Source organism: Ochotona princeps, chromosome 17, assembly GCF_030435755.1.
Source record: "Ochotona princeps isolate mOchPri1 chromosome 17, mOchPri1.hap1, whole genome shotgun sequence".
NCBI classification, from domain to species: domain Eukaryota; kingdom Metazoa; phylum Chordata; class Mammalia; order Lagomorpha; family Ochotonidae; genus Ochotona; species Ochotona princeps.
In genome coordinates, this window is record NC_080848.1 from 29,640,538 (window position 1) to 29,660,122 (window position 19,585).

General features: G+C 37.4%; 1 protein-coding gene across 3 annotated transcripts in view; it reads left to right on the forward strand.

Annotated features, from left to right (window-relative positions):
* The window catches only part of USP32 (ubiquitin specific peptidase 32), a 154,504-nt gene that overhangs the window by 69,382 nt on the left and 65,537 nt on the right, over positions 1-19,585 (forward strand). For all 3 annotated transcript variants that reach the window (XM_004590953.3, XM_058676199.1, XM_058676200.1), the window contains exons 6-11: positions 9,998-10,129; positions 12,476-12,583; positions 14,417-14,532; positions 15,028-15,090; positions 15,409-15,492; positions 17,196-17,257. In XM_004590953.3, the coding sequence (XP_004591010.2) occupies positions 9,998-10,129; positions 12,476-12,583; positions 14,417-14,532; positions 15,028-15,090; positions 15,409-15,492; positions 17,196-17,257 (565 nt within the window). The remainder of the gene's footprint in view (positions 1-9,997; positions 10,130-12,475; positions 12,584-14,416; positions 14,533-15,027; positions 15,091-15,408; positions 15,493-17,195; positions 17,258-19,585) is intronic.

A 19,585-nucleotide genomic window follows, 5' to 3' on the forward strand; every position in this document is an offset into this window, starting at 1 on the left:
GACCAGCTCATACTCAGCCTCTTCTGGCATCTGTTCTCTGTATTTTTAAATTTGAATTAAGTACGTATCTGCAGGAAATTAATGTTTTAATTGAAGAAGTAGATTGTTTTATGTCTTACATTAGAGGCAGTTGGAAATGACTATTTCTCCATAGTAGCTGCAAGCCTTTTGAGTTTAAGGAAGTTTTCCTTATGATACTGGAATAAATGCACGATACTGCATTGAACTGGGTTGAGAAATTTCAGCCAGTAGTCATGATTTTTAAATACTGACTGTATTCAAGGGTAGGGAGGATAACTGTTTTGGAGATACAGAACTAAAACTATCATAGAGAAAGGACCAAGATAAATTGTAGGAGGACATTGTGACCATTGTGACCGTAGAAGGTCAGTGAGCACATGATTACAGTTGGTTGGATAATATTTGGAGGAGAATAACCAAATGGCTACCTTTTGTATACCTTATTGGATATCATTTGCATAAGAACAGTTGAATGGAGAGTATGTATATGACAACACCTGGTGGAATATACAAGACAAAAGAGTTCCAAACAAAAGCATTGATGGTTTTGTTGATGAGCTCAATACTTCCTCCCTTATCCTGTATGGCCCTCAGTGTATATAGTTTGATGCCACTAATAAACTTCGGCTTTTGACCATCAGTCAGGGTCCACGTTTGTTATTATCGGCTCCGTGCACCAAGTCCATCACTGCGGGACAGCGACAATAAATCATCATGTTTGAGTAGGGTTTAACAACCTTGGTGTATGTGACTGTTCAGACATACTGTATTTTTAGGTGAGAAATTAGTTGTGATGTTTAAATATTTAAGGAAGCAAGATCAATGTGGTGACACAACAGGCTACTCCCCTGCCCACAGTGCTAGCATCCCATGTGAACCCTGGTTCTAGCCCCGGCTGTTCCATTTCTAATCCATAAGTTCCTGCTTATGACCCAGGAGAGCAGCAGAGGATGATTCAAATCCTTGGCCTCTTACACACTTGTGTGAGACCTGGAAGAACCGCTTGGCTCCTGGCTTTGGATTGTCTCAACTCCAGCTGTTACAAATAATTGAGGAGTGAACCGTGGTAAAAGATTCTGTGTGTGTGTCTCTTCTCTCTGTAAATCTGCCTTTTAAATAAAAGTAAATTAAAAATAAATGAATAATTGCAGGGGTGCCGAAGCTTGCACGGTTAGATATTTTAAGATAATTAGTTAAATAATATTGACACCAGACAGTTAGAAACTCTTTTTTGGCTACCACAGGCTGAAAAGTGTTCTTTGAGGAGGCATCAGACTTAAGGCAACAAACTGAAAGCAAGAGGGCTTTATTAAAATGGCGAACAGCAGGCTTCTGTAACAACAGAGCAGCCCTATTGTGTTACTTTATGGGGCCTGACAAACGTGTGTTAATATTTGGGTAGAAAATGGTCTTATTTTCTAGGAAAGAGTAGCAACTTCCAGGAATTGGGGACCCATGTCTGTTTTCTTATCTTTGTCCCCCACATGTGTGACATAGGCCCAAGCCCTTAGATCCATTACTAGGAGCGTTAGCGGGGAGCTATGTGGGAATTAGAACAGCTGGCACTTAACCAGCACTCTGACATGCATGCCTTTATTGCAAAGTAGTGACTCAACCAACTGTACAACACAGTCCCAAAGGATCAAGGCGTTTTCTAACAGAGGGCGATAGATGAGTAAATGTGTGGGAATAAAGTGTTTTTCCTAGTATTTGATTGCTTTTACTTTACAGTTTAGAGTAATAAAGAATCAACAATAAGCTAGTTCAACAGACAACTAAACAGTTATTGGCCTTGGTCAAGAGGCTACTTTTTTAGTGGGTCTTACTATGAAAGCATTATTACAGAGTCACAGTTACTGTTAATTTTCTTACAGAAATTCAACAGGGGTCACCTTACATTACTATGACTATGATTTGTATTGCCTATAAATTCTCATTCTACTTTTGGCTAAACAATTCAAAATTGATATCTTCAGCCCAGCGCAATAGCGTAGCGGCTAAAGTCCTTGCCTTGCACACATGGGATCCCATATGGGCGCCGGTTCTAATCCCGGCAGCTCCACTTCCCATCCAGCACCCTGCCTATGGCCTGGGAAAGCAATCGAGGATAGCCCAAAGCATTGGGACCCTGCACCCACATGGGAGACCCAGAAGAGCTCCTGGCTCCTGGCCTTCGGATTGGCTCAGTTCCAGCTGTAGCGGCTGCTTGGGGAGTGAACCATGGGAAGGAAGATCTTCCACTCTGTCTCTCTTTGGCCCAGCCCAAAGTCTTTGAGACCCTGAACTCACATGGGAAACCCAGAAGAAGCTCCTGACTTCGGATCAACTCTGCTCCAGCTATTGCGACCACTTGGGGAGTGAACCAATGGATGGAAAATCTTTCCTCTCTATAAGTCTGACTTTCCAATAAAAATAAATATTTCATGGGCCCGGCGGCGTGGCCTAGCGGCTAAAGTCCTCGCCTTGAAAGCCCCGGGATCCCATATGGGTGCCGGTTCTAATCCCGGCAGCTCCACTTCCCATCCAGCTCCCTGCTTGTGGCCTGGGAAAGCAGTTGAGGACGGCCCAAAGCTTTGGGACCCTGCACCCGTGTGGGAGACCCGGAAGAGGTTCCTGGTTCCCGGCTTCGGATCGGCGCAGCACCGGCCGTTGCGGCTCACTTGGGGAGTGAATCATCGGGTGGAAGATCTTCCTCTCTGTCTCTCCTCCTCTGTGTATATCTGGCTGTAATAAAAAATGAATAAATCTTTAAAAAAAAAAAAGAATTGGCCAGTGTAGATAGCAAAATGTTCTTTGTGATTATATATTTGAAGTCAGTTAAAGTTTTAGTAGATTTTTAAAGAAGGCTTATTTATTTACTTAATAGTCAGAGGAAGAAACAGAGATTTCTTATTCACTAGTTCACTCCTCCGATGGCCACATTAGCTGGGGCTAGGCTAGCTTGAGGCCGGGAGTTTCATCTGGGTCTCTCATTTGTACCGGGGCCCAAGGCCTTGGGCCATCTTCTGTTTTTTTTAGTGCCATTTGTAGGGTGTGGGATTGAAAGTGGAGCATCTGAAACAAGAATCCCAGCATTCTAGGCTATGGCTTTACTCACTACACCACAATGCCTGCCCCTGTATTTTGGTATTTGAGGGGGTTGTTCTTTCAAAGGCCAGGTCATTATATCTTTTTCTTGTGATACACTGTTTTTGTTAATTTTGTTAACAATTGCTTAACATACTTTGTGTTGGAGTTTATAGAGGTTGACTATAAATTCAAAATATAATTAGCTTTAGATGGTGTTTCATTTTTTTTTAAGATTTGTTTTTATTGGAAAGTCAAATTTACACAGTGGAACAGCAGAGAGAAAGATCTTCCATCCACTGGATCATTCCCTAAGTGGCTGCAATGGCCAGGGCTGAGCCGATCCAAAGCCAGGAGCTTCTTCTGGATCTCCCACACAGGTGCATAGTCCCGAGGCTTTGGGCCATCCTCGGCTGCTTTCCCAGGCCACAGGCAGGGAGCTGGATGGGAAGTGGAGCAGCTAGGACAAAACCAGTGCCCATTTGGGATCCTGGTATGTGTAAGGCAAGGATTTTAGCCAGAAGGCTACTGCACCAGACCCAGTGTCTCCAAGTTTTTAACCTATGTAAAAATACTGTAAAGTTTGTAGGAGATACCATTAACAATCCAGTGAAAAAGGAAGGTCTTTTCAATAAATCCTGTTGGGAAAACTAGTTAACAACCTGCAGAAATAAGAAGCAAGACCCACACCTTTCGCCATACGCAAAGATCAAATCTAAATGGATAACAGATCTAAACCTACACCCAGAAACCATCAAACTTTTAGAAGCAAAAGTTGGAAATACTCTGTAAGATATAGGTGTAGGGACTGACTTCCTAGATAAATCATCAATAGCAAAGGAAGTCAAGACCAAAATTAACAAGTGGGACTACATTAAGCTAAGAAGCTTCTGCACAGCAAAGGAAACGATCAACGAAGTAAAAAAGCAACCAACAGAATTGGAGAAGATCTTTGTACACCACATAGGAGACAAGGGGCTAATTTCCAGCATGTAAAAAGAAGAACCATAACACCAAAACAGATAAACCAGTCAAGAAATGGGCAAAGGAAATGGGCAGACACTTTTCAAAGGAACAAATCCAAATGGCTAACAAGCATTTGAAAAAATGCTCAAGCTCCCTAGCAATAAAGGAAATTAAAATAAAGACAACACTGAGGTTCCACTGAACTCCAGTAAGAATGGCACACATACAGAAAACTACCAATAACACGTGCTGGCGAGGTTACAGGGAAAAAGGAGCCCTGCTCCACTGCTGATGGGATTGTAGGCTGGTGCAGCTACTATGGAATCAGTATGGAGAATACTTAGGCAACTGAAAATCTACCTACCATGCGACTCAGCAATACCACTTCTAGGAATGTATCCAAAAGACCTGTTACATGAGAAGGCAACTTGCACTCCTGTGTTCATTGCAGCACAATCAATAATTGCAAAAACATGGAGGCAACCTAAATACCCATCAACAGAGGACTAGATAAAGAAACTGTGGCTCATATATTCTGTGGAATACTATTCGGCTATTTAAAAAAAAATGGAATACAATTGTTGATAGCCAAATGGACCGAACTGGAGACCATTATGCTAATGGAAATGAGTCAATCCCAAAAGGTCAGATATCGTATGTTTGCCCTAATATAAGATAATATTATGTCAAATCTTAGGATTTTTCCTTTGAATTCTACCTTATTGCACTTCCCAATTATTTGTATCTTTTGTAAAAAAAACCTTGTGATGTAGTCCATTAATCAATCATCTATAAGAGACTGATTGCTTGTAATAAACTGAGTTTGTCAATGTAACAGTGATCTAGTCCTTATTGTACTCTCATCAGTGCCGCTCGGGACACATGCTGGCATTTATTCCTATGTGAAGATGCTGGACACTCTTTTTCACCACCCTGGTGTCACATTGATACATTTGATATATGGTCATCAACCTCATGTGGATGAAGGTTTACCTTTTTTTTCTTTAATGTTTTTTTTCTCCCTGTGGTGGACTGTACTCAAGGGGATGCATAATGGAAGTGTAGCAGAAATTAATATGTTCATAGGTGGAAACAGAGAGAAGTGTGTCCTCATGCATGCAGTACAAGGAATGACTCACAGCAATATGGCTAATCATATCCTACATTGTTGGGAGACACCTCATTGGCAGCATGATGGACTTGTGAAAATTCACAAAAGATACCCATTATAAGACTGAAGGGAAGAAGAGTGAGGAGGGAGGGAAATTGGGGAGAGGGAAGGGAGACCCCCAATGCCTATTTAACGGTGCCATAAAACAAAAAAATGAAAAATGAAAAAAATTATAATCCATATAGTACAGAGGTTAACTTAGTGATGAGTCATTTTGCTGGACTAAGTGGGGCATCTTTAAATCTCCAAAGCCTTCATCAAGACAGCCAACTTTTTTTTGAAAGATTTATTTATTTTATTACAAAGTCAGATATACAGAGAGGAGGAGAGACAGAAAGGAAGATCTTCCATCCAGTGGTTCACTCCCCAAGTGAGCCGCAACAACCGGTGCTGTGCCGATCCGAAGCCAGGAACCAGGAACCTCTTCCGAATCTCCTGTGCGGGTGCAGGGTCCCAAGGGTTTGAGGTGTCCTTGACTGCTTTCCCAGGCCACAAGCAGGGAGCTGGATGGGAAGTGGAGCTGCCGGGATTAGAACCGGCGTCCACATGGGATCCGGCTCATTATGCATTCAAGGCGAGGACTTTAGCCGCTAGGCCACGCCGCCGGGCCGTAGCCAACTTTTAAAAGGAGATTATCCAGCTTAGTTTTTTCTTTTCTTTTTGACATGATTGAAAGGTCTAAATAAAATTAAAGATAATATCCAAAATCCATTTTTTAAAAGGTATGTTTGTATAAAATTTTGGAATCCATGTATAATTTTTTCCTAATACTCATTATCCATAAACTTTTTGAAAGTTGCTATGTGCTTGGGTTTCAGAATTTTTCTCACCAGAATATCTTGAATTTTCGTTCATTTTCCAAGAACTCTTGGAAGTACCTTGTGTATCCTACCCTATGCTCCAGTACATGCCCTCTGAGTATTCTCTTCTTTCTGAAGGCTCCTGCCAGCCTCTGAAATAACTGAAGATAGTTCCAAGTTAAACTGCTGTTCTTAACATACCTATTTCAGTCATTGGAAGGTAAAATTCTTTCCTGTGTTTTGCCTTTTATTGTGTATCTTTGTCATAAATTTTTAGATAGGTTCTCCTTTGCCTTATTTTTGAGCTTAGACATGTTTTTTTTTTTTCCGCTTCTGTTTTGTTAGTGTCTTATAACTTCAGAGTTTTATATGTCCTCTTTTTACTTCTGCTTACAATGGTCATTCTTCTGTCATACTCCTTTTCCTTTCTCTGGCCAACTGTTAAATCTTTTTGCCATCCCTGATTAAATATCCAGACTTCCACAGTCTACTAGCATGTGCTCTGAAGGACTTCTTGAGTCTGTTGCCTTTCTACACCTTCCACATTAGATGAAAATATCTTATTTTGGTGCCAGCATTGTGTTGTAGCAAGTTAATCCTCCACCTGCAACCACCAGCATCCCATTTGGGTGCCAGCTTGTGTCCCAGCTGCTCCATTCTGGTCCAACTGTGCTTGCAGTTTGGGAAAGCATCAGAGGATAGCCCAGGTCCTTGGACCCCTGTACCCATGTGAGAGACTGGAAGGAAGCTCCTGGCTCCCACCTTGGAATCAGCCCAGCTCTGACCACTATAGCCGTTTGGGGAGTGAACCAGTGGATGGAAAACCTCTCTCCCTGAATCTCCTTTTCTCTCTAAAAAAAATCTTCAAAAAAAGTCTTTTTTACTTCTACTAGACTCTAAGCATAGTTTGTTTCTGGTCATACCTGTACTTTCTAGTATAGTATGAGGCTCATAATATTCTACTTTTACTTACTGTAGATACTTCTGTATTTTAATGACATTCTGTATGTTATTTTTGGCTGTAGTTTTACACTTCTAAAAATACTTTGCATGGTGGCTAGTTTCAACTTACCATATGTAGATCCAGCAGTTATTAGAGGTGGCCCTGTGCTCTGTTCACCATCTGATTTAATCATTGTGTCATCTGTGAGGTTCATTTTATATCTGTTCTAAAAATGAGAATTCCTAGGTGATGAGAAGTTAGCCAGATCAAATAGCTAATAGACGACAAAACAGGGATGTTTGAATTCCAAAGTGTGTGTTTACAATCATTTAGTATCTGGAGATTGTTTATTTACATATAATTATTGATTTTGTTCTTTAATGTTTTACTTATTTTTTAATTATTATTTGAGTGGTACTCAAGAGTCAGAGAGCTCCCATCTGCTGGTTCACTCCTTTACATGCCTGCAGTGGCTGGATTATTGAGTCTGGCTGAAGCCAAGATCCGTAATTCATGATCCTCCCAGGATCTGTGATATAAAAAGATGAATCAGGAGCCAGAGACAGGTCTCAAACCTGGAAATCCTCCCTGGGTCCCTGATGTCTTAGCTGATGTGTTAACCCTAGACCCCATGCCAACTCCTGTTCTTTATTTTTTCATGGTAACAGGGGTTATCGTATGTTAGTTGTCAGCCATCCGCAGACCACTTCAGTTTGTATTTTCTAACTTTCTTTATTCCGTTGGGGTGTTCACAAAGAATTGTTTTTAGTTTCTCTTCCAATAATGGCTTTTGTTTGACCCAGACAAGACTGTTGAAATGACTCTTATTTACTGATTGTGGAATGGGTAATAGAAGTCTTGGAATTTTTTTAAAGAACTATTGTTGATATTCATTTTCCTAAATGTTGATCATAGTCTTTTGTAGAATTCAGCTATTTTTGGAAGAAAATAGATGTGCTTGTTTTTCTTATAAATGTTTTGAAATAAATTGAGAAAGGGTTTGTCAGGTTTCCCTTCAGTGTACTATAAGAGCAAGTAAATCTGATAACTCAATGATTTCTTTGGATAGTAGAATTGGAATTTTGAAAGAATACATGTCATATTTTGGGTAAATTTTAGAACCATGTAATTCACTTGGTTATTCTCTTTTCATATTAAATAAATTTTTACTGTCTCCGTTTGTTTTAGCATTTGTCTCAAGTAAGAATATACATATATATGTGTATATATGTATATATAGCTATGTTTCCTATGACATTTCAGTTTACAATGTCAAAGTCTCTCAGTAAGAAAAAATACTTCAGTGATTTCTTAGACAGACTGTAAATCTGCATGTCTTCCTGCATTATCCTCTTATCTATTAGTAGTGACTTAAGGCTTACAGCCATTTTAAGTCCAAGTCAGGTCATTGTTCCTGAGAGCAGGTTGCTATCTGAAAACATGTTAACAGCTTGTGTTACTGTATGATAACACTTTGAGTGTTGTGCCTGACTGTTTTGATGAGGAGCCATTTCTGATGCAAAAGAACTATTCTGCAAGCTGGAGCCTTTGGTGAGATGAAATTTGATTTGGCCCAAAGCACAGGCCAGGAGCTGTGCAGAATGTTGAGAGTATGATATGTCAATTTTGTGACCCAGAAAAAATTGTACATATAGGTGGGTGATAAAGTCGTTCTTATTTAGCCAATAGTTAGAAGATTTGATATTGATATATAGATTCTAATTAGAAATAGTAGCTGCTGAAATTACCTGCTCTAACTTCAGTAAGAGAAAATATAGTTGAACTCTGTCTTCCCAGCAATTTATTTGCTAGTTCATGTGTAGAAGTTAATGATAATATAGTGAACTTTAGCACACATGTGACAAATACTTGAGTAGGAATTGAATAGATACAGTTTTTTAAGTAGAAATTTTGGTTATTTTAAAATTTTGAGTATTTTAAAGATTAGTTACCATTTCAGAGTAATTGGGCCTTTGCAAAATTTTCACTTATCAGGAGGTAAGAATGTAGTTTGGTTATTTGGCTAAAAAAAAGAAAAGCTATATGTTTTGTTGTGTATTCCTGTATGAAAAATTTCATATTCTTTCTGAATTATGTTTTGGCAAAATTGAAATATGAACTTACCCTATTGATTATGCAAAGTTATGAATAGGATTTTGTATAATTTGAGAGTTCACATGATGGTATCAATTATGGAATGAAAACATTGGAAATAAACTTTCCGAACAACCTGGATGATAGCAAGTTAAGTAGAAGTACTGCTATGATTACAGTTATGTGAAAACCTCCAAATTACACTTTTTACTTTTCATGCAACAAAATGTATTACTAGTGTATTTAAATCAACAAATAATACAAATTTGAAGATTAAGCTACCAGTAGTAACACATTTTTTTATACTTGCAAAATAAATATTATAATGTTAATGATTGTTTTAGAATGGTAGCGGTAGTTGTGGTAAAGTGTAACTTCTTGATTTATATTGAGTTACCTGTCCACATAGTAAATCCCACTCCTAACTCCTCTGCCATTTACTAACTTACTTATAGCATTCTTTACCATATTTTTTCCATTTAATCGTTAAGTATTGAATGTGTAAATGCCACAACGTATTGATAAGATTACTCAGACATGTATTCTGCTATGTGTCCTGTGTAAATGATCTGGCCAGGAGAGGAAATGTACATAGAAACTTTAAATCCAAGATGAAGACTGAATGCAAACAAAAATGGGTAGGTAGAATTTGTATTGGAAGTCCAAAAGAAATCATTCAGTTGTACATTACTTTACATGTTAGTGTTCAGTATCCTAGTAATGCAGATCTGTTTTAAAGCATCTTGGTTTTTATTCATTTTTACTTCATTGTTCTACTAGTTTACATATGATAGATTTGTCTTTTCATTTGATCATGATCTGTTTTAGTAATTGAAATGGAAAAATATATCATTGGAAAATACAATAACAGTATAAGCAAATTATGAGAAGAGAAATCTGAGATTTGTACCTAATTTTGTTTATTTTGACTCTCAGTGGAAGAATCAGACATCATTGATCTTGAGAAACGTTATTGGTTGCTAAAGGCTCAATCCCGGACTGGAAGATTTGATTTAGAGACATTTGGCCCATTGGTTTCACCACCTATTCGTCCATCTCTAAGTGAAGGTAGGACTCAATCCATTTTCTACAAATATTCATTAGTAAACATACCTGAACCCTTCTGTGTAGCCAGCCATTTTAACTCTAACATGCCATTTTCTGAAAGATTTAAGTTTCTTGCAAATAGTATAGTGGGGTAAAAAATAAAAATGGAAATGAAGATGATGATCTTTAGCTTCATATCCTACCTGAAAAATTCTTATGCATCACTCTAACTCTGCACTTGAATATCCTTATATATAAGTGTATTTGACCAAATTAGGGTTTATCAAATTGTGCTCTTTTATTTTAAATATTTTGTTTTACTTGATAGAGCTACAGAGAGAAGAAAGGTCTTCAATCCACTGGTTTACTCTCGAAACAGCTGTTACGATCAGAACTGGGCTGGTCCAAAGCTGGGAGCCAAGTGCATCCTCACTGCTTTCCTAGGCCATTAACAGGGAGCTGAATCAGAAGTGAAGCAGCCAGTACTAAAGCTAATGCCCATATGGGATGACAGTACCATAGGCAGAGGATTAGCGTGCTGTGATACCACACTAGCTCTGAAGTACCATAACAGATGGTGTAGGAATTGTGATGGTAGCTACTGAATGTGTAGAGTTCCACATTTCCACATCTCTTTCTCAGCTAGCATGCTACTACTTGTTTTCTTTCATAGAAGATGCCACGGCTGTATCTCTCCCCATGGTGAAAAAAAGTTAAATTTCTACAGAAGACTATTCCTCTCTAGCTCTAAACTTATTGCAGATACTTTTTTTAAAAAAAACCTAAGAGTCATTATGAGTGGCATCATAAAAATAACTTCCCCGGGGAGCTGGATGAGAAGTTGAGCAGCTGACACAAACTGACAACCATACAAGATGCTGGTGATGCAGGTCCAAAAATCATTTCCCACTCCCACCCTTTTTGTTTTGTTTTGTTTTGTTTTGAGGTTTATTTATTTATTTGTAAGAGAAGTGGTCAGAGAGGAAGAGACAGAGGAATATTTTTTACTGGTTCACTCCTCAGATGGTCACATCATTCAAGTTGCGCCAGGCTGGAGCCAGAAACTCCACCCTGGTCTCCCAGGATGTGGTCAGCAGGAGCCCAGGCACTTTGGATGCCTTCTCAATCACATCAGCAGGAACCTGGGTCAGTGGTAGAGTAGCTGCAACTGAAATCTGTGTTTTGAGAAGAGATGCCATCATAAGCCTGCTGTGCCATCACATTAGCCTGTTACTCCTTCTTGAAGTTTTAGTTTTCTAATCTTGAGACAGAACTCTGAATTGGATTCAGGGATTACATGATCTGTATTCTTCAGATTTCTAAGTTAGTTAGAAGTACTTGTTTAGGGGATCCAGAAATGGATGGGCTCTGAAGTTCAGTTTGCATCAACAGTGTAGTTTTTTTTTTTAAAGATTTATTTATTTTATTACAAAGTCAGATATACAGAGAGGAGGCGAGACAGAAAGATCTTCCGTCCAAAGATTCACTCCCCAAGTGAGTGCAACGACAGTGCTGTGCCAATTCGAAGCCGGGAACCAGAAACCTCTTCCAGGTCTCCCACACGGGTACAGGGTCCCAAGGCTTTGGGGTGTCCTCAACTGCTTTCCCAGGCTACAAGCAGGAAGCTGGATGTGAAGTGGAGCTGCCGTGATTAGAACCAGCACCCATATGGGATTCCGGGGCGTTCAAGGCGAGGACTTTGGCCGCTAGGCCACGCCGCCAGGCCCAACAGTGTAGTTTTTATCTTTTTAGAATTAGATTAATATGCCGTTTCATCTGAAAGCACAATTATTTTATTTTTGTTTCTCCAAAATGTTTGAAAAATCACAATATTAAATTCTCTTTGAGTTTTGAAATTTCAAATATCCATGTATAAAAATTAAATACTCTAGGATGCATGCTGTAATAAAAATCCTTCTCGGCTTTTTTTCTTCACTTCATGAAAGAGCTTTGGTGGATCTTATTAATTATAATATGGTGTATCTTTGAGTATTTAATAAGCAGTTCAACTTTACTTTTTCACCTAAGCCTTTTAAGATACTCATTGTACTTTCTGATTTTTTTCTGGTTCTTTTTATTTTTCAACTTTTGAAATATGGACATTTTTAGCTGTAAGTATTGCTGTAAGAAAGATCCATGCAGATATAACCAAACAGTCACATTTTCTGCTAGGATCACATTTCAGTCTACCAAGAGAGGAAAAAAATACTCTCTCAGCTATTGGGAACTAATGATAATTTTTTTTCTTGCTTCCTTCCTACCTTTGAAACTCAACCAGTTTATGCAAAGGTTTCGTTCTTTCTTTTGCAAACATATCACATTAGAAAATATGTTGGTTGTGATTAATTTTCTTTTTCTATTTTATAGGCTTATTTAATGCTTTCGATGAAAATCGTGACAATCACATAGATTTTAAAGAGATATCTTGTGGGTTGTCAGCCTGTTGCAGGGGGCCCCTTGCTGAAAGACAAAAATGTAAGTGTGTTGAATATTGTCACAGAAACTAAAGATGGAAAATCAGCTTGAATCCATGTAAATTCATCTGTGGACACAGTTTGAATTTTATAACTGTGAGATTGACAAATATCATATTCACATTGATATTTTATTGAGGTCCCTTTAAAGGATGAGTGATTTTTCTTTCTTTCATTCTTTCTTTTTTTAGTACTATGGAATAGTTTAAGATCTTTGCTGTTAACACTGGAGTTGATTTTCCTGAATAATTTGTAATTAATGACAAATGGACCAATCAGCCATGAGCTATTTAAAATAGTTTTAACCATTTAGGAAATATTTTCTAGTGGTCTATTTAGAGATTTTGTGTCTTACATAATTTGAAGTACAACTTAATTTCTTTCATTTGTACACATTAATATTTGATTGGCACTATGAAATTTATGATCTAAATTCAATTATATTAAATGCTAAAATGTTCTTTTTATCGTAGGTAAGGTGCTGTTTCAGCTGAATTTATAAACATAAGCACATTGCATTATTAAATTTTATCCATGATTGAGACAATGCAACAGTTTACATTTAATTAGGACCTAACTGAAATATTTTTACTAGGATCATTATATTTGTGTTTCTAAAAATAGACCCTACTTGATATTTTTGTCTTACTTAGTAATACTATACTGATGTGCTAGCTTGATTTAATGCCATAATTATTCTATATATTTTTTTGTTTTTGTTTTTTTTAAAGATTTATTTATTTTATTACAAAGTCAGATATACAGAGAGGAGGCAAGACAGAGAGGAAGATCTTCCGTCAGATGATTCACTCCCCAAGTGAGCCGCAACGGCCGGTGCTGCACTGATCCAAAGCCAGGAACCAGGAACCTCTTCCAGGTCTCCCACACGGGTGCAGGGTCCCAATGTATTGGGCCGTCCTCAACTGCTTTCCCAAGCCACAAGCAGGGAGCTGGATGGGAAGTGGAGCAGCCAGGATTAGAACTGGCGCCCATATGGGATCCCGGGGCGTTCAAGGCGAGGACTTTAGCCGCTAGGCCATGCCGCCGGGCCCCCATAATTATTCTATTAAATGAGTTTTCAATCTTAAATTATGAATTACTTTCTATTCTTTTTATACGCTGTTAGTTTATGGTAGATGATTTTTTTTCATTTAAATTTAATGTTAAATAGGAATAATAAAATATGCTTCTCAATTGAGATTAATTATTACCTTTGAAAATTGAAAAGCTTTTTAATTTTTACAGCAAAGGTTAATATTATAGAGAATCGTTTGGAGTTGATTAACAAACTGCTGATTATTTCATTTTTAGCATGTTTTACAGTGTTTTAAAGAACTGAACTTGCTCTTTCCAAATTTGAATGTTCTTATACATTGTGACATTGCAGAAGTAAAGTAGGAAATACACCAGCTTTTTGTAACTTATTCTATATGGGATATTTCTGTTTTACCAGAAAGAGCTTTACAACAACTCATTTTTAATATTCAAAACCAAACTAGAATGCTTGCACCTCAAAAACAGTAATGTGTTTTGGTATTTATTATAGAGTGATTTACCCCCTTTCCTTTTGGTTTGTAAGGAATTTAGCTGTAGATCTGACTGGAAAATAGAACTCCTTGAGCTGGGTGATGTTTCAGAGGGTTCAATTCATGAAATGTGCAAAGAGTCCTACAAGTTCCAAGGACTGTAATTATTTAATATAATCTGCTCCAGAGAGCTACTCCAGAATATGCTTGTTTGAAAAACTAGGTGATTGACAAGGTCACTTTCTAATAAAATGTCTTACACTTTAGGGTAAGGATGCTTTTCCTCCATAAGAGTTTCTTTTTGTTAGTTTGCTTCAAGGTGTTTGATGTTGATCGTGATGGGGTGCTCTCCAGAGTTGAACTCAGAGACATGGTGGTTGCACTTTTAGAAGTCTGGAAGGACAACCGCACCGATGATATCCCTGTAAGTTCTGATTATGTGCATCTTGTTGCACGTAAACTTCCAACAGCAAAATTGAATGAGTTAGGGCAGAAAAAGAGAGGGAGTCAGCATTTGGTATTATGGTTAAGTCCACCCATTTGAGTTGCCTGCACCTCACTGGAATGTCTACTTCAAGTCCTGGCTACTCCTGCCACTCATGGAGAGCAGATCCAGATTACGTTCCTGACTTATGCAGGTTTTTGGGAAGAGATCTGTTATCTCTCTGGTTTTCAGATAAATTTAAAAAATGCGAAATTGGGAAGAGTTGAACTTTAAACTTTAGTAAGCTGAACTTAAACCAAGAAGCAAGTATTAGCAGGAAAATCATCTGAATTTTTAAAGCAGATATTAGATTTTGTGTTATAATTTAAAAAATAAAAAAAAAAAACTTTCAGCAGTTTATACTTTACCATCAGAATAATAAAGTAAAACTAACCACTCTTTTCTAATTACTCCTTTGGGGTGCTGTTTTTAAAGGAGTTACATATGGATCTCTCTGACATTGTAGAAGGCATATTGAATGCACATGACACCACAAAGGTAAGTCCAGCAAAGACTATTGTATCTTTTTCTGAAAATGACATGTACTCTGGATTGAAATGTGTGACTTTTATTTTGTTGCAAAAACATTGTGAAGTGCATGCATAGTTATTTCATAATATATATTTTCCATGACCTTTATGTATACCCCTTGTACTATTTGGCCCACTTTTCAGGTGAACATGTAACATCTGCTAGAAGCTACTGGTGTGCTTTTAGAAACATGGCCAATAAGTTTAGTATATCAAGTTTTATTTATATATTCTTAAAACATAAAAAAACTTGGAATACAAAGTATTTTTAATGTCTCTTTTTTAGATGGGCCATCTTACTCTGGAAGACTATCAGATCTGGAGTGTGAAAAATGTTCTTGCCAATGAATTTTTGAATCTCCTTTTCCAGGTATGTTTAAGGTAAATGATAGATACAGAGGGTAGTACTATCAGTGATCCCTTGTCTTTTCTCTCATATACTAGCTAGAGTATCATACCTGTAGTGCCAAACCGTAGATTATAAAGCAAACAAATGAAGAAACCAGAACAGCTCTATTATCCTGTAACCGGTCTGGGAGATGGTAAGATAGAATCTGAGTTTCTTCTAAAGCTTGTTAGAGTTGTAACATAGAAAGTAGGAAGATAGAATGTAGAATATTAACCTCATATAACTAATGATAAAGAAACATATAAGCTTATGGAGAATAATTTAAATTTCAAGAGCCATTATAATTGTTATTTTTCTTCCTTGTTATCTTTTTCAAAAGCCTTTCCTCTTAAGTAAGACAATTATGAACAGAAAAATAGAGAAGAAATAGGTGCTTGTAAGCTTCTCAGAGCATTACAATACTATCTTAGCTGCAAGTTTTATTTATTTTTTTTGAAAGTTTTATTTATTTAAGTTTTATTCTTTAAAAGATCCAAAGAAGATTCAGAAAGAAGTTACCAGGAATGAATATCAAGCCTGCCAACCTTTATTTTTCTAATTGGATCAGGGATTTTTTTGGTTGTGATTTTTTTTTTTAATTATTTATTATTTAACTTCATTAATTACATTGTATTATGTGACACAGTTACATAGATACTTGGGTTCTCCCACCCCTCCCCAAACCCTCCCACCATGGTGGATTCCTCCACCTTGTTGCATAACCACAGCTCAAGTTCAGTTGAGATTCCCCCATTGCAAGCGTATACCAAACATAGAGTCCAGCATCTTATTGTCCAGTCAAGTTCAACGGCTTCTTAGGTATGCCCTCTCTGGTCTGAAGACAGAGCCAGCAGAGTATCATCCCAATCAATTGAAAGCTCCAACATACCATCAGCAAAAATTTACATCATTATGGAATTAATTGAGATAGTAATGAGTAACCAATATGTTAAAAGTAAATAGAAATAGTGTATGTTTTCTCATTTTTATCAATCATGATCTTCCATTTTAGATGAAGAATAGTTTGCAGTATAGCTGTGTTGGACTACAGATTGGTCTCTTCCTGACAGCTGATCTGATAAGCCTGTAGCATCTGCTTATATCCATCAGTTGACAATAAGCAAGTAGAACTCTCACACATTGCTGATGAGGACATAAATTGGTACAGTCATTTTAAAAATTGGTATTAGGTATTGGTATTCAAAGTTGAGCAACAGGCACTCAAACCAGTGCTTTAGGGTGGGATATCAGCCTCGCAAGTAGTGGCTTAACCTGGGGCCAGCATTAAGACTCAGCATGTGAAGCCAGGATCCTACTGTGTACTTGTTCAAGTCTTGACTACTACCCTTGTGATCAAGCTTCCTGCAAAAGTCCCTGGGAAAGTAGAACCACATGGCTCAAGCATTTGGGTCTCCTGTCATTCAAGTGGGAGACCAGGATGGAGCTCCTGGATTCTGGCTTCAGCCTGGCCCAGCCGTGGTGGTTGCAACCATTTAGAGCATGAATCAGAAAACTGAAGATCTGTCTCTGTCTCACTTGCTTACTCTCTGGGTCTCTATCTCTCAGTATGCCTTTTAAATAAAGAAATCTTTACTCTTAAAGAGTTCTCATCAGGAGAATATGATATATGCAGTCTAGCAGTTGGCACTAGTCAAAAAAGTTTGATTTACCATTTTGTTCCCTAGGTTTGTCACATAGTTCTTGGTTTAAGACCAGCTACTCCAGAAGAAGAAGGACAAATTATTCGGTAAATTTTTCATTATATAGTTGAAGTTTCTAACATCTAAATTATATTTCCTTCTAAGCAATAATATGTCCCATTTTAAAATAATCATCACAGTAAAACACTGTTCCTCAAAGAGTTTTACATATCGAAATACATCTTTTAAAAGCATCTTCCTAGCCATGGAACTGGATTAGTTGGGAAGTCAAGTTCTATTTAACATTAGAGTTCAACTGAATACTAAATCTAATTTCTATAATAAAAATAACATTTTGTATGATATTTCTCGTTGTAAAAGTCACTCATGTTTATTGAAAGAAAAACCAAAAATAGGAAATAGACCTAAGAAAAATTACCCATAATATGTGTATTTGCAGATTTATATAACCACTTAAATATATATCCATAGGAGAACTCTCAGTATGTTTCTTGCCACTTAATTTTTGCTTCAAAGTATTGCACATACAAGTTTTTCGGCTTTTTAGGTAGAAGGCAGCTTGCTGAAATATAGTTGGTTGATTTATCTGAGAGAACAGGGTTATGTATTCACCAAAGCCAATAAAATTTTGATTGGTTGAAAGGAAGGTGGGCAGGAGGTTAGCACAGCTGTTAAACCACTTCTTAGGATGCCTTCATTCCCTCCAGCCACCCAATCAGCGTCTAGTTTCAACTCTGCTCCACTTACAATTGCAGTTTTCTGCTAACGTGCACTCTTGGAGACAGCAGATGGTGGCTTAAGGAATTGAGTTCCTCCTATCTATATGGAAGACCTGGAGTGAGTTCTGGGTTCCTAGCTTCAGTGTTGTCCAGCCCCATTACAGGCATTCGGAAGTAAGCCAGCTATTGCAGATTTCTGTCTCTGACTCTCTGCCTTTTAAATAAGTTAAAAATAATTCATTTTTAAAGCACTTCAAGCAGTTGAAGAAGATTATCCTAAGTTTTGAAATGGTTATTTCTTAAAGATTAAGCAAAATCTGTTAAAACTTTATAGTTTCATGTAGTCTTTTTAATTTTCATACTCAGAAGAGAGCTTTATAATTTTAATATGTTGTCTTGATTTTTTCTAATTTTTTAGGTAAAATAAAATATGTTGACAAAGGAAATAATATAAGAAAACACTTAAATGCTCTTATATCCTACATGTGCTATTTCATATAGTGCTCAGAATAACTGCATAAAACCAGCATTATCCATTTTTTAAAAGAGGAAGTTAAAATTTAGAAAATTGAGAAACTTACCTAAAATTACATGAAAATTACAAAATAATTTCAGGACCATATTCATTAAAAGCACCAGCAATGCCTTTTATAGTTATTTTTTAACACATTTTATAGCTTTATTTTTATTTTTAAAATCATTGGTCTGAATTTATTTATTTCATCTATGAGATTTGCTTTAAGTTTGCTTTTGTTTTGCCTCAGTGTTTGTCTTTAAAAAATATGCTTAGCTGGAATTCACCTGCTATTAGAAAAAAACAATTATTTGTAACTTCAAAGTTAATATGTTGTTTTGGAAAATTAAATATCATGATTTCTGGAGTAGCAGAGTGAAGAACTCAGCAAATCCTCTAACCTCAAAGCAACTATAAAACTGCTCAGGGAAACATCTATTTCAGGATTATGAAAAAATGGCCTTAGGATCTGCTAAATCGAGAAGCATTTGTTCAAAAAAGATCTACCACCCATTCAATGAAATTAAAATATAGAAAAACATATAGCATGAACCCAAACAGCCTTACACTGAAAGATATTATACTTAGAGGTAAACTATACAGAGTTGGTCCAGGAAGTCAATAATAAAATACAGGGGTAATACAATCCAGAGTTGCTAAAATATATCATCAAATATGTCCAGTTCGCCACAGAAAATATTGTGATACATGGAACAAAACTTGGAAGTCTAACCCATACACAGAAAAAAAAAAAAAAAAAAGCCAGTTAATAGGACTTGGCACAGTAGCCTAGTGATTAAAGTCCTAGCCTTCCACATGCTGGGATCCCATATGGGTGCCAGTTCTAATCCCAGCGGCCCTGCTTCCCATTCAACTCCCTGCCTGGGGCTTGGGAAAGCAGTTGAGGATGACCCAAAGCCTTGAAACCCTGCACCCGCATGGGAGACCCAGAAAAGGCTCCGGGCTCCTGGCTTCATATCGGCGCACCTCTGGCCATTGCAGCCACTTGGGGAGTGATCTATTGACGGAGGATCTTCCTCTTCCTCTCTGTCTCTCCTCCTCTTTGTATATCTGACTTTCCAATTAAATTTAAAAACAAAACAAAACAGTTAAAGGGAAACTGTCTCTGAGGTATACCCAGATGTCTGACTTACTACACAGACTTCAGTGCATCTGAAACA